The sequence below is a fragment of the Corythoichthys intestinalis genome, chromosome 1 (genome assembly GCF_030265065.1).
Source record: "Corythoichthys intestinalis isolate RoL2023-P3 chromosome 1, ASM3026506v1, whole genome shotgun sequence".
Lineage (NCBI taxonomy): Eukaryota > Metazoa > Chordata > Actinopteri > Syngnathiformes > Syngnathidae > Corythoichthys > Corythoichthys intestinalis.
This window is the reverse complement of record NC_080395.1, coordinates 76115326-76131312: the sequence shown is the minus strand read 5'-3', so window position 1 is coordinate 76131312 and position 15987 is coordinate 76115326. Positions and strand designations below refer to the sequence as shown.

Below are 15987 nucleotides of genomic sequence, written 5' to 3'. Positions count from 1 at the left end.
CAGTGGCCATCTGATGTGGTTTGTTCTCAGATGAACAAGTTGAGGAAGGAAGTTTTGATGCAGAGGTTGAAGGAAGAAAATAGGCAGACTGACCGAGTCACAGCCAGAAAGTGTTGATGACAGTTTTGATTTCTATTCACTGTTGCTCCCTCCCAATTAAAGTATGTCACAGTCGCAGCCAATTATTATCTAAAGCTGGTTAAAATTGAAGTTATGTTGTTTTAAGGTGTATTAAATACTTGTTCATGTGCCCCTTTTGATCTACGAGCACCCGCCCCTCCACCAGTCTCTGCACGGCCCTGCTGAAACACAGTGTGGGTCGACAGAGCTCAATATTTTGTTGGGGTGTACAGTGTACCGGAACATATTTCCTCCACACCCTTCTCACCTTTTTAACCCCTGACCCATTTTCATGCCTGAATTTAGATGGAGGCTGTATTGCCAAGCCATCTTCGGGATTGTATTTCCCTTAATGAATGCGATCGGTAGAAAATTGATGTTGAGTTACTGATTCAAGATATGGCAGAGTGCGTAATCTGGTTAACAGGTGTGTTCCTTTTGCAGCAGTCCTCAGTCTGTGCAGAAGAAACTAGTGAAGGCGGACTTTCATGGTGCCATCATCATAGGTAAAGCGTCATATGAATCAATGAACATTTTACAGAATGCGTCAGAACTCAAAGATTTTGAGATAAAAAGCAATGTTTGAACATTTTCAAAGTTTTCTCATTAAAGGCTCATAAACAACAAAGTTCAATTATAATGAAATAAACACAATGTAGTGATAGCGATGTTCCATTGCTGCGCAGTCCTGAACTCTGCTCATTTCGCCTCCCCCCAAAAAAAGGAAGCAAAGGGGAGAGATTTGCGACTCGTGTGTCAGCTCGCGGCAGCCGCCGTGTTGGGTGTTAATCCTTGTTGTGGTTGTGTTATCACTACCCAATCGCGACAGATTACTACTGCGCATGTGCGAAACAATGTCACTTCTTCTCAAGCATTGACGGCAGATATAGATATGTATGTGATCGCTTAAACCAGTGTTTTTCAGTGTGCCGTTGCACACTAGTGTGCCGTGAGAGATCGTCAGGTGTGCCGCGACAAATGATCTAATGTCACATTTATATATATAATATATACAGTGCCTTGCAAAAGTATTCGGCCCCCTTGAACCTTGCAACCTTTCGCCACATTTCAGGCTTCAAACATAAAGATATAAAATTTTAATTTTTTGTCAAGAATCAACAACAAGTGGGACACAATCGTGAAGTGGAACAAAATTTATTGGATAATTTAAACTTTTTTAACAAATAAAAAACTGAAAAGTGGGGCGTGCAATATTATTCGGCCTCTTGCGTTAATACTTTGTAGCGCCACCTTTTGCTCCAATTACAGCTGCAAGTCGCTTGGGGTATGTTTCTATCAGTTTTGCACATCCAGAGACTGACATTCTTGCCCATTCTTCCTTGCAAAACAGCTCGAGCTCAGTGAGGTTGGATGGAGAGTGTTTGTGAACAGCAGTCTTCAGCTCTTTCCACAGATTCTCGATTGGATTCAGGTCTGGACTTTGACTTGGCCATTCTAACACCTGGATACGTTTATTTTTGAACCATTCCATTGTAGATAGATTTGGCTTAATGTTTTGGATCATTGTCCTGTTGGAAGATAAATCTCCGTCCCAGTCTCAGGTCTTGTGCAGATACCAACAGGTTTTCTTCCAGAATGTTCCTGTATTTGGCTGCATCCATCTTCCCGTCAATTTTAACCATCTTCCCTGTCCCTGCTGAAGAAAAGCAGGCCCAAACCATGATGCTGCCACCACCATGTTTGACAGTGGGGATGGTGTGTTCAGGGTGATGAGCTGTGTTGCTTTTACGCCAAACATATCGTTTTGCATTGTGGCCAAAAAGTTCAATTTTGGTTTCATCTGACCAGAGCACCTTCTTCCACATGTTTGGTGTGTCTCCCAGGTGGCTTGTGGCAAACTTTAAACGAGACTTTTTATGGATATCTTTGAGAAATGGCTTTCTTCTTGCCACTCTTCCATAAAGGCCAGATTTGTGCAGTGTACGACTGATTGCTGTCTATTGACAGACTCTCCCACCTCAGCTGTAGATCTCTGCAGTTCATCCAGAGTGATCATGGGCCTCTTGGCTGCAACTCTGATCAGTTTTCTCCTTGTTTGAGAAGAAAGTTTGGAAGGACGGCCGGGTCTTGGTAGATTTGCAGTGGTCTGATGCTCCTTCCATTTCAATATGATGGCTTGCACAGTGCTCTTTGAGATGTTTAAAGCTTGGGAAATCTTTTTTTATCCAAATCCGGCTTTAAACTTCTCCACAACAGTATCTTGGACCTGCCTGGTGTGTTCCTTGGTTTTCATAATGCTTTCTGCACTTTAAACAGAACCCTGAGACTATCACAGAGCAGGTGCATTTATACGGAGACTTGATTACACACAGGTGGATTCTATTTATCATCATCGGTCATTTAGGACAACATTGGATCATTCAGAGATCCTCACTGAACTTCTGGAGTGAGTTTGCTGCACTGAAAGTAAAGGGGCCGAATAATATTGCACGCCCCACTTTTCAGTTTTTTATTTGTTAAAAAAGTTTAAATTATCCAATAAATGTTGTTCCACTTCACGATTGTGTCCCACTTGTTGTTGATTCTTGACAAAAAAGTTAAATTTCATATCTTTATGTTTGAAGCCTGAAATGTGGCGAAAGGTTGCAAAATTCAAGGGGGCCGAATACTTTTGCAAGGCACTGTACATTTGTAATGTCCGTAACTGTGTACGGGCCCTTGAAGGGGCCATCAGACTGCAGAGTAGTGACGTTGCAGGAAGCAAGCAAGGGGGGGGGTCTCAGGGAGAACGGCGTGAGAGCCAAGTTCGCGGTCGCATGTTGCGGATGCTGCTGTTATTTTGTTTATTATTTCCCATTGTTGCCACAATAAAGTGTGAAAGTCATCACTGACTCCTCTCCTTTCTATTTCCCCATTCGCCTACTATTACAATATTGTTTTTTTATGTCGTCTGGTGGAGTTGCAGTTGAAGGAAGGAAGAATAGGTAGAAAGTTCTTGGTCTTGTGCAGATGAGCGTAGTATCGCTCGTGTCGCGTTCAAAAACTGCTCTGATTTCTAGCCATCAATGACCTTGCTGTACAGGACAATGTAGACCCCAGCACGTCTACTGCACATAATTTGGTTTGTCTCGTTATGTGTCGATGTACTCCAAAGTGTCCTTTCTATTATATCCATATGTGACGACCGTCAATCCTCCCCCTGTGTTATATTCCAACACATTGTTGAGAACAGCAAGGTGGCTAATGGCTAAAAATCTGAGCAGTTCTTGAACGCGACACGGACAGCAATCCAAAAACAGCGCCATGGTGCTAAGCAAGTTCAAACGTCATCTCCAAACGAAACACCTGTCGCTTTAAAACAAGTCGATGGACTATTTTGTTTGCCTTCGTGAAAACACAGAGAAACAGGCAACCTTTTGATAAAAACTACAAAGGTAAATGAGAAAGCCCTCAAAGCCATCTCAAAGCCATTTACCTTGTTGCTAAATCCAAAAAGTCCCACACCGTGACAGAGACGTTTAATACTACCTGCCTGCAAAGCCATTGTCTGCGAGATGCTCGGCCCAGATGTGGGTAAAGACATTGCTCAAGTCCCCCTTTTTGATAATTCAGAGCTTATTCAGGCCTAACTGGTATAAAAATAAATAAATAAATAAATCCAGAGACTGAGAACGGTTGAAGAATAAGGATATTGACTCTGTGTTCATCTAAACAGGCTCAAGTTTCACACTGAGCAAGTATACATATTGAGAAATTATTTTATAATTAAAGAGCATATGACACGAGAAAAAAAGTCTTAAATGGCATTATTATGTGAATTAGAATCATATTTTGAGACGATTCGACAATATACAACAATTTGGCAAAGCACAGATGACGAGAAATTAGTCTTTTAATCTGCCGGTTAGCCACGCCTACCATTATAGGGCTGTAGCGTCCCCAACAGGTGGATGACGTCAGTGGTAGACTGGGCTCATCGGTTTTACTATTCAGCCCATTGAGGGGGAATTATTCAGAACGAGGAAAACGCGACGAAGAGAGCCACAAAATGTCATTGTTTCAGTCTCTTTACTTCAATATTTTTACAGGATATTCTTTTTATCCAAGTATTTTCCCCAATTGCTAAATAAATGGCATGGTCATGACAAATAACAGTCTTGTGCTGAATGGAATATGAAATAATAAAAATGCATTTATTCAGGACGACATGGCAAAATTACTCCATAATGGTCAAAACTGTCGACTTCACCTTTACTGTCGCACCTCCCAAACGATATTTTATGACACCTAAATCGGACATATGTCATTTCCCTTCCCTGGCTTCGGAGAATGTAAACAAACCAGAAGGCGTGACAGCTAGCCGACATGCTAACCCGAACCGAGTGATGTTTCAAAGTCTTCGAAGCGGAAAATCACACATAACTATCCTGGATTATTTGACATGACGACCCGGTTGTCGATTGTGTTTGCGGATCGGCAAACCGCCCGGCGGAGAGCAATTTACAGTTCGTTCCCCAGAGGAGGGTGGCTGGAGTTGTTGTGCAGCTAACGTGCTGCTGCTAATGAGCATTAGGAGAGCTTTTTACATGCCTATCAATGATCAAACGTAAGTAGTCCTTCATTTAAAGGAAGTTTGTAGTGTTTACTTTGTAATCGCTGTATTCGTATTTGACATAATACAAAACAAGATGTTTACGCACTTCCTCGTAAGTCCAATGGTCCCACAGTAAATATCCACGGTGAATGGGAACCTTTTGATACTCCAAAAAGGCGCATACGCCTCTCCCTCATACAGAATGATTTTTCTGCAGCCGTTTGGCTGGCGTGATGTGAAAAATAAATGTATTAATCCGCAAAATCAGCTGAATCCTTTGTCCTCATACACAACAGTACACTGTAGCGTGAAGAGGACGTCTTCTACCGTACACGTCACAGCGCCCTCCTCCTCAATGCAAGACCGAAGCCGGAAGTCACTCATTTTCATGGCGCGGGATTAAAAAAACTAAATAAAAAAAGCGATCGCTTCCACACACATCCAAGCGGCCCATATCATTCAGGGGCATAAAATACCGCGTGTATTATGAAATAAACATGCTTTTTCGTGTCACAGGCACTTTAAATATATTGTGCAGAAAATAATTTTGGAACATTTTTAGTTTGTGGTGTGCCGCGAGATTTTTTCCAATGAAAAAACGTGCCTCGAGTCAAAAAAGGTTGAAAAACACTGGCTTAAACATAAAACTTAACGTTTTTTTTTTTTTTTTTTTTTTTGTGGTTGATAATGGGACAGATATGTAAGAAAAGCACTTTTACATTCTTGAAAGTCAGAACCAAGTTAAACACAAGTCAAGTTTACGTATAGATCTTAAGGGTAGAAACATGGATGTTGCAGATTCTTGTACATTAGATGGTGGTGCCTAAAAGTTGCTTGCAATCTGCCATTAATGAAAAGAATTTTAGAGTGCCACGATGCCCCTAAGGCAGACATGCCCAAAGTCCGGCCCGGGGGCCAAATGCGGCCCGTGGTCAAATTTCATCCGGCCCCCAGCCTCTTTCATAAAATCAATGACATCTGGCCCACACACAGACTTAATAAATTGGTCAGCAGTACTGCTACCAGCATATGAAATAGCTTACACACTAAATGCTGCTCATCATTTACCCACTAAAAGGCACCAGCACTCTAAACAACATTACCCCGTGTGACCTTTTACTCCTAATTTTCTAAAATGGCGACAATCAACAAAAAAACAAAGTTGACTGCGACCGCCGACGCTTCAAGAATAGGTGGAAATTGGACTACTTCTTCACTAAAATACGCAACAACTATGTCTCCCTCATTTGCAAAGAGACAGTCGCTGTTTTTCAAGAGTTCAATGTGAGGCGATATGACCAAACAAGACACACTGACATGGACGACAGGATTACAGGGAAGATCGGTAGCAAGAAATTGAAGCAACTTGAAGCTAGTTTAATTTTACAGCAGCAAGAGCCCGAGAGTTGAAAGAGAATGCCACATAGGCTAGTTGAGAGATTGTTGAAATTATTAATAAAAAAAAATAATAATAAAGCAAATGTGACACAAATAATGGTTGCTAAAATTTGCTTAAATATATTTTTCTATGTAAAGGACGTCAGCCAAGGTCGGCCTCCCACATTTTTACCACACTAAATCTGGCCCCCTTTGCAAAAAGTTTGGACACCCCTGCCCTAAAGTGATTTATGTGTCAAATTCAGACATATAAAGATATTATTCAACCCACATGCCAGACCATTTGAAGAATAATTAATTAATACGTCCGAATCTCTCGTATTTATAGCATAAAGCCAATGGAGGGAGTGACATAGGGCAGCCATGTGAACAGCCAGTCGCAATTGGGTACTAGTGTACTAATTAATGGCTGGTTGCAAGTAGCCTGGTACTCCAGACTCAGCGCTGTTCCAGCTATTGAGTCTGGCCACCATTAAGCGGATAAAATTTCCAGGGGGGAGCAAGCCACAGCAAACAGACAGCGGAGTGGACCAATTAGCGACGGGCGGATGTGACGTTAGAAACGCGACGAGGAACTTGCTGCGGAAGTAAACATACGAGGAGAGCGGAATTTATTCAACATGGCTAGCGTGAGACAGACTGTTGCTAATGACTTGTGTCGATGTGTTTTTGGTAATTTAAAACTGATTTTACCGTGGATTGGAACATATTGTCGGCTCTCCTGTCACGCAAATAAACGAATCTGATTTGACGATTGATTTTGTACTTGCTCGAGAGGCCGTTAATGGGCTGGGTCCCAGACTATTCTCTCAGTGTTTGAAAAATACAGGAAGAACAGTCTGGCCGTGCCAGGCAAGATTGCAAGCAACTTTCAGGTGCATTCCACCACCTAATGTACAAGAATGTGCAGCACCCATTCTTCCACCCATACGATCTGTCAATCAACTTACTGTCTTTGAAGAATCTAAAAAGTGCTTTCCTTACATACCTGTCTTCCTCACCTCAATTAAACCCTTCAGAGACCATTCACGGTGTTATACCATAAACGAGAAACTTTAAACGTTACTTTGTTATAACATACACAGTTTTTCAGATATCTATAGCTTATCTAGCCTTTTATGTTGGTCTTTGACAAGATTTATGTAAAGGTGTCAATGTAAAAATGCACAAAGGCTTCAGAGTCCTATATTTGCATATGTGCTGGTCAAAAGTATTGGCACCACTATGCTCAATTTCTCCCAGAAAATGATTGCGTTTTGGTAGTAATATCTTTATTTTGCTTGCAATGAAAAAACACAAAAGAGAATTGGGGGGGGGGGGGTGCGGGGGGATTAAATCATGATCATTTTACACAAAACTCCAAAAATGGTCCGGAAAAAAAGTATTGTTACCCTTAGTCTAATACTTGGTAGCACAACCTTTAGAGAAAGTAACTGCCAACAACCGTTTCCGGTATCCATCAATGAGTTTCTTACAATGCTCTGCTGGAATTTTAGACCATTTTTCTTTGGCCAACTGCTCCAGGTCTCTGAGATTTGAAGGGTGCCATTTTTAGATCTCTCCACAGGTGTTCTATGGGATTCAGGTCTGGACTCATTTCTGACCACTTTAGTCTCCAGTGCTTTCTCTCAAACCAATATCTAGTGCTTTTTAGAATATGTTTTGGGTCATTGCCCTGCTGGAAAGACCCATGACCTCTGACCCAGCTTTCTCACACTGGGCCCAACATTATTCTAGAAAATTTGTTGGTAGTCTTCAGACTTCATAATGCCATGCACACGGTCAAGCAGTCCAGTGCCACAGGAAGCAAAGCAACCCCAAAACATCAGGGAACCTCCGTCATGTTTGACTGTGGGGACCGAGTTCTTTTCTTTGAAGGCCTCGTTTTTTTCCCCTGTAAACTCTATGTTGATGCCCTTTCCCAAATAGCTCTACTTTTGTCTTATTTGACTAGAGAACATTCTCCCAAAACGTGTTTGGCTTTCTCAGGTAAGTTTTGGCAAACTCCACCCTGGCTTTTTTTTTTAGGTCTCTGGGTCAGAAGTGGGGTCTTCCTGGGTATCCTACCATAGTGTCCCTTTTCATTTCGACGCCGACAGATAGTACGGGTTGACGCTGTTGTACCCTTGGACTGCGGGACAGCTTGAACTTGTTTGGATGTTCGTCGAGGTTCTTTATCCACCATCCGCACAATCTTTCGTTGAAATCTCTCGTCAATTTTTCTTTTCCATCCACATCTAGGGAGGTTAGCCACAGTGCCGTGGGCTTTACACCTATTGATTATACTGCGTACGGTAGACATGAAACATTCCATGTCTTTGGAGATGAACTTGTAGCCTTGAGATTGCCCATGCTTCCTCACAATTTTGCTTCTCAAATCCTCACAGTCCTTTGGTCGTCTTTTCTCCATGCTCAATGTGGTACACACAAGGACACAGGACAGAGGTTGAGTCAACTTAAATCCATTTTAACTGACTGCAGGTGTGAAATAGTTATTGCCACCACCTGTTATGTGCCACTGGTAAGTAACAGGTGCTGTTAATTACACAAATTAGAGAAGCATCACATGATTTTTCAAAGGGTGCCAATACTTATGTCTGGCCCATTTTTGGTGTTTTGCGTAAAATGTAGAGCTGTCAAACGATTAAAATTTTTAATCGGGTTAATCACAGCTTAAAAATTAATTAATCACAATTAGTCGCAATTCAAACCATCTCTAAAATATGCCATATTTTTCTGTAAATTATTGTTGGAATGGAAAGATGAGACGGATATATACATTCAACATACTGTACATAACTACTGTATTTGTTTATTATAACAATAAATTCTTAAGACGGCATTAACACTAACATTCTTTCTGTGAAAGGGATCCACGGAAAGACTTGTAATTCTTAAAAGATAAATGTGAGTACAAGTTATAGTAATTTTATATTAAAAGTAAAACCCCTCTGTTCAATACAGGGTGTTAAGAAAAAGTTTATCTCCTGTCATTCTTCCCCATGTCGCTCACCACAATAGTTATAAATGTTGTGGAAGAGATGCCAAAGGATATGCCAATAAGTAGGACGGCTCCAATGAGTGCCTCGTCTTGAAGGCATACAAACCTCGTTCATGTGTCGTCCTTTCCTCCTCCTGTGTCTGTCTGTGGCTGCGCAGACGCGACGGAGCATGTGCTCAGCGTGCAGTACCTAGTACCAAGCCCCTCGCCACTCCCCTTTGTGTCCCCTCTGTGAGCACAGCAGCCGAGCCACTGCCAAACCTCACTTCAGACACGTGAAAAAGAGAGAGCAACATCGACAAAGAGGGAGAGCGCGCGAGAGGCAGGGAAAATGACAGAGCCGGCTCTCTAGAGATGGTGCCGGCACTCATCGTTCACTTCAAAGAGCCGGCTCTTTGTACCGGTGTTCACTCCACTCACTTGTCTCTGCCTCTTAGCTCTCAATATACATAAAATGGCGCCATTTTAGTCTGTTTGCGGCAATGCATGAGTAGGTCGTCCCGTGCATGCATTATTTTAACGTGATTAACTAAAAAAATTAATTACCGCCCGTTAACGCGATAATTTTGACAGCCCTGGTACAATGATAATGATTTATTTTTTTCCCCATTCTCTTTTGTGTTTTTTCATTGCAAGCAAAATCAATGAAGATATTACTACCAAAGAAGCGTTGGAATTGCAATCATTTTCTGTGAGAAATTGAGCATTATCTGACAGAATTAAAGTGGTGCCAATAATTTTGGCTTTCACTGTATGACAATTTACAGTACTCATTCAAGGAGGCAGAAGGCTGACCTGATATGATCGACGGTTTGCTCATAGGTACTAATGTAACAGTCCAAAAATGCTATAATGTAACTGTGCAGATATTGCATATGCAGTACCCAGATTGAGACAGCTGTCTGAGAACATATTACTTTGTGAGCTGCATGTGACAGTATATTGGCATTAAGCAGTGCAAAGACAGTGACCACCACTGTCGATTTCCATTGTCCTTTATCTGTTTGACTTCTTTTTCTTTCTTTATTTACAGTGGTTCGGTCCAAATGTCCTTCGTACGTAGGCACTACCGGAATTGTGATTCAGGAGTTCAAACATGTGTTCAAAATCATGACAAAACAAGACAGAGTTAAAGGTGATCAACTGTTTTCTTATTCCTTTATTCTCAGAATACTCAACCTTCTTACAAAGACGCTGCGACATCGTTCTCGAAAAATGTCTGTCTACAGATTTGCGTTCACACGACCAAAAGTCAATTAATTTGAAGTGCTCATCATACCAGCTAGTAGTCAGCAGTGCAGTTTTAGAACATGACAGCCAAAAAATACACCTGCGTCACAACATCCTCCTAAGGCTGGTAGAAAAAAAACATGCATGTTCTACTACTAGCAACTAAAGGTGGGAGTCTTTGGGCACCTAACGATTCGATTACGATTCTGAGACTGATTCGATTAGAAATTGATTATTGATGCCCCCCCCCACGCCCCATTGTATTGTTTCGTACATTACCTCCAAAATTGTTCAAATATCCTCTCAGGCTAAACCAAATTACTAGTTTAGGATCAAGTTAACAGTTAAAAAAGGTAACTAAAATACTCAAGTCCCCATTCTGTATCAGCAGCTTTAAACTACTTTCAATTAATTCAATGTTGTGAATCAACCGTTAAAGTTGTTAAAATTGCTCCCGTTATTCCATAATTTCCCTTCTGTCTACTTTCGACATGTCAAAGTTTAAAACTGTTTTAAAGATAGATTCAAGTCAAGATTTTGCCCATTTAGGAGTATTTTAGATAAAAAGTTAATTAAGTTCGCTACAACAGAGCCTTCCAGTGAAGTCTACTGCTTTAAGATGGCAGCTGTTTACAAACGCCGGCAAGTCTGTCATTTCGCTTGTAGTTCTCCAAACATGTTCTAACGCCGCCGTCGTCTGTCATTTCACATCTAGTTCTACATATATTTGATACCTACCGTAGTGTTACATGGCTGTATGTTTGTAGCAACTAGCAACTGGGAGTTGTTTGTAGCAGCTGTTGGCCACAGTCAGGTATTATTGTTTTTTTATCCAGCGGCATGAGTTGAACATGATATTTACTCTCGGTCTGTTCCTCATTGTGTCCCGAAGACCACGCTAACTGTGATTGAGTTCCGGTTTTCCTGGTATAATTCAGTAATCGGAATTTGGGTGTTTGTTAATCGTTCTCGAATCTTCCACGGCCTAATCGCAAATAATCTAAAAATCGGAAATTTCGCACGCCTCTACTAGAAATGACATGGTAATGGGAACCTGATGTTTTTGTTTTTTTTTTTTGAATGGGAGAAAAATTTGAATAATGACTTTGTGATCTGCTGGAGTACAAAACGTAGAAATAAAAAGCCTTTATGGTTGCACCAGTTCTAAATACAATGTTATCGCTTCCTTCACCTGAAAGAGTGTGCATGTGTGTGGATAAAAAGAGCATAAGAAAATTGAGTTGGACAGAATTGTTTGTCAATAAACCAAACAAATGAAAAGGAAAAAAAAACAAGAAAATGAAGTATTTTCACTGATAGAACCATTAGATATTCTGTGAACCGGTGTTGTTTTTGGCAGCTCTTTTAAGTTTTGTCATAGTCTTTTGGATGAAAATACTTATTAGTCTTAGAAATATTTTAGTCATTTCAAAATGTTTCTGTCTTCGTCTAGTTTTAGTCGACGAAATCTCATGCAAATTTCGTCAGGGTTGGGTCGACAGTTACTCATAATGTTTTTGTCTGTAAAATTCCAATGTTTTAGTACAAAAAATGAAAGGTTTCCAACAATTTCGAGTGAATATAGATGAGCAAATATTGTAGCGTCTACAAGGACAACGCCAACTTTTTGATCATAATACACACAGCAAGAAAAAGAGTACATTACTTTCAATTAACCCTACCTAGAGGCCACAAACTTTATGTAAAAAATAAAAAAATGTTCCGGCGTTTAACATCCTCGGGACTTACTGACCAGAAAAGCCAAGTGGCTCTGCTTTAGACTGGCTAGTGTTTTAAGAGGACACTTGTCATTCTGAAGCTAATGCGAATGCTATACTAACGCTAGGGCATAGACTTCATAACCTATTGACATGATACAGGAAATGGGGCCGTCTGTAGGGGGCCTATTTTCAAAAACTTTTCAAATTTTTTCAAAACCAAAGCTGCTACTGACCTAAAACCAAAACGGGCACCTACCTTAGCCATATACAAGTCTCCATTAGCAGCGGCATCAAAAAATTAAAAGTTGTTCCCTTATAAAATCCCGATTAATTATTTTTTATAGAAGTATAACAAAACTTAAAAAGGCTATAAAAGTCCCAGACTTTACACTAGATGCACGAAAATCACCAAATGCAGAGATAATCATCTATATTTTCAGGATCAGTAGCAATATTTAAAATATATGTTTTTGACCAAAATTGCAACTTACCGATAATTTTTTTAATTGACTGCAAGTTTTCAACAGCTAATAAATCGCTCAATTTAACATCAGCAACTTAATACTTGAGGAAAACATGCAGAATCAATTATAAATAATATATAAATAGATTATTAATAAATTATATACACAATTACAACTTATTATAGAATAGCCATTTATTATCATTATACAGTTATACAAGGAAATTGTGGAGCATCCCTTTACAGCGCAGGATAAGTTAAAATCTCAAAAGTGACGTGCAAGTATGAAATCTAAATAAACATACTGTAAATATAAAATGCGTATGGGATAGTCGATTATTGGTTAAAAGCAAAAGAAACCGTGCAGGTAGCAATTATTTTACGTAAATATGGCGAACAATGAGCCTAGTCAGTTACCAATATTAGCCGCCTCTATGTGTAAACAAAGAAGACAATTCTTCTGAATAAATGCTTTAATCACTGAATTCTATCTAGATATGTAAGCCTGTCGCAATATTCAATAATTCCATTTATCGCACTATAAATAAAAAGGAAGGCGGTAATTTTTCCGCTGCGATTTATCGCCTCGTGTGCACGTGCATGCGCACGTGCGGCAGACATGCTGTTAAAAGTTTGGATTCCTTGTTACCCAACTGCGCAAAATGCATCTTTGTTCCTGGTCCGGCAAAAAATAGCTGCGGAGCCAATCGTTCCCATTATATCCTATTGTTCAACGTATACCGTCCGCATCAGTGCTCTGGATTGACTGCGGACCATCTCCGGCGTGCCGGTGTTGTTGATGTGTGGGCGCTCCCGTCAGGGGTGACATTTCACGCGGGGCGGCTATTTTTCGGCACAACACCGGATATTTGAGTGGCAAATTAAGAGCGCTGTGCTTCAAACTCGTCCTGCTTATGAAAGTCGATTGTCGTATGCTGGTGTTGTGCAGTAATGAGCAGACGAGACTTTTGTGGTGTTTGCTAACTTTTTTAATGCGCGTACACACTAGATATCATGAAATAGCAAACTATATGTGCTACGTCCCATGCCATTGGCTACGTGAGCCCAGAGTGATGATGGGACCATAGACTACATCGATGAATTATAAACTGCCATGACTGAATGGAATTTAAGCAGGCCAAATCAATCCATACCAGTGACTATAGATAATAAGGCAAATATTGTTAATTCAGTACATGACACAAATGGATTCGGACCACAAATAGGATGTTTTGCTCATGTAGTAAACCTAGGTGCTAAGAGAGCTGTAGCAATCAACAGCGTGCCCCGCCTCACTTTACAAACAGTAAAGATTGTTCTTAGAACTTTTATACAAAATTTCTTCAGATGAGTAAGAAGTAAGCACATAAATATTATGCACTAAAATGCATGTTTATATAATGGCAATTTAATTTTTGCTCGTTGCAAAAAAAAAAACAAAAAAATCGAAACAAAAAAATACAATTTTTTTTCTTTCTCCAGAACATTAAATGTATTGAATCGAATCGAAAATCGTGTCCTCCGTATCGAAAATCGTACCGAATCGTGACTTAACTGTATCATTGCATCCCTGTGGAACGCCATAGCAGAAACTATGAGGGGAGAAGTTTTCATTTGCCTAAATGCTTAAGTTATTAAGTGCAATTTTATTTTTTGTTGTTTTTAGTTGTGATTTCTTAAAAAGTATTTTTGAATTTAAGAGTAAACATTCGCGTTCAAATAGTTGTACTTGATCTATTAATATATACTGTATTCTCAGTTATTGTAAATTGGTTAAAAAACAATTGGGGGGATGCAATAATATCGCATATCGCAATAATTTATGAGATAAATTATCGCACACTAAAATTTGTTATCGCGACAGGCCTATAGATATGGACGTAAAACTGTCTCGATTCTTGGTTAAAAGAGCTAAAAACCGGGCAGTTATGCATCTATTTTACGTATTTATGTCGAAGAATGACGCCAATGCCATAGCGGCCCCCATTTATTTTTTTTTCACAACGTTTCAAAATGTATGCATGGAACGAACAATATAATATTTACTTTGAATCCTCTAACAAATCATTCCTGAGACAATCCTTCCTGTTTGTATGCGGTACAGCTTTCGTAGTTCTTCAAAAATCCAAGCTTAAGCCCGGCTTTGACATGACCGTGTGCTGTCTTCGGGTGAATATTACAAAATGAAGCTTTAAGCTCGACCCCCTGTGGTAAGGCGTGATGCAAAGATTGACGAGGTGTCAGGTTATGAAGTCTATGGCTAGGAGTTACATTTAACGTCTGATGATTACTTAGCACAGACCTTGAAAAACTTAAGCAACATTGCAGCTTCTCTCTTGCAAAGATAAGAAAACAAATCTTACGGCGTTTCCAAACAAGCAAGATGGTGCGTAGTCTAACTTGAGATAAATCCTGATCTCCGGTGAGGAGGGTGAGGGACAGGTGCAGCACATCTCACGTGAGTGTCAGAATCCAAACAGTGCACTGCAAATTTCAAACGTCTTAATCATATTATTTTTATCGTATCTAGTCAAATATTTTTCTCCATCTTGTTTTGAGTGTTAAGACTAATTAACAGATTTTTGCGTCAGATTATTCCACATACTTTAGTTTAAATGTTTAAAGTTTAAACAGTCAATTTTAAAATCATTCCACGCTTAACCGATGTTATCGATGATGTTGAAAAAACATGGCAGCATGTGGCAATGTAATTGCAGCGAGCGAATTAGTGTCTGCGTCAAGTGGCTGCGGCACGTGCCTGACAATCATATCTTTGCACTCTTCGGCCTGCAATCGAAAGTAAAAAGAGGCCAATTTGTTATCTTTGCAAATTGATGTTGCAGCATCTGTGTGAACTAAAATGTAATAATCTGGCTAGAACATTTGTAGGGGATGTTTTAATTCATTCTGTAAATGATTTGTTTAAAGACCAAATTTTAACTAAAATCTCGAAGTAAATTTGCTTTGTGTCTAACATTGGGTTTTTTTTCGTCAATGATGACGATAACGAAAGTATTTCATGAAAATGACAAGCTAAAAATGTTTGTGTGATTAGATGACGAGACGAAAATGTGACAGTTTCTGTCATATGTTCACAATACTTGATATTGTCATATTGTCTGTGAAATACACGTCAGCCTGCAACGTAGCACTGTATGGGTCGTGTCACTCATGTGAGATGTTCTCCACCGCTTCCCTCACCGGTGTTACGATGTGCTTGAACCTAGGCTGCGCTCAATCTTGCTTGTTTTGAAACACATGGTAAGATTTGATTTCTTATCTTGGCAAGCGAGAATATATGTTGCTTTAGCCTTTAAAGGTCTGTGCTGAGTAATCATCACTCAGTAAATATACTGGACTGTCTCAGAAAATTAGAATACACAATATTCTAATTTTCTGAGACAGTCCTGTACATTAATCCACCATTTAAAGCAGGGGTGTCCAAACTTTTTGCAAAGGGGACCAGATTTGGCGTGGTAAAAATGTGGGGGGCCGACCT

The 15987-nt window shown here is 40.0% G+C and overlaps 1 protein-coding gene across 2 annotated transcripts in view; it reads left to right on the top strand.

The window, feature by feature from the left end:
- LOC130918445 (ribonuclease P protein subunit p29-like) overlaps positions 1–15987 on the top strand; it is a 33865-nt gene that overhangs the window by 16685 nt on the left and 1193 nt on the right. Inside the window, exons 5-6 of one of the 2 annotated variants that reach the window (XM_057840141.1) lie at positions 565–626; positions 10108–10209. In XM_057840141.1, the coding sequence (XP_057696124.1) occupies positions 565–626; positions 10108–10209 (164 nt within the window). The remainder of the gene's footprint in view (positions 1–564; positions 627–10107; positions 10210–15987) is intronic. The other variant, XM_057840149.1, reaches the window with a different exon arrangement.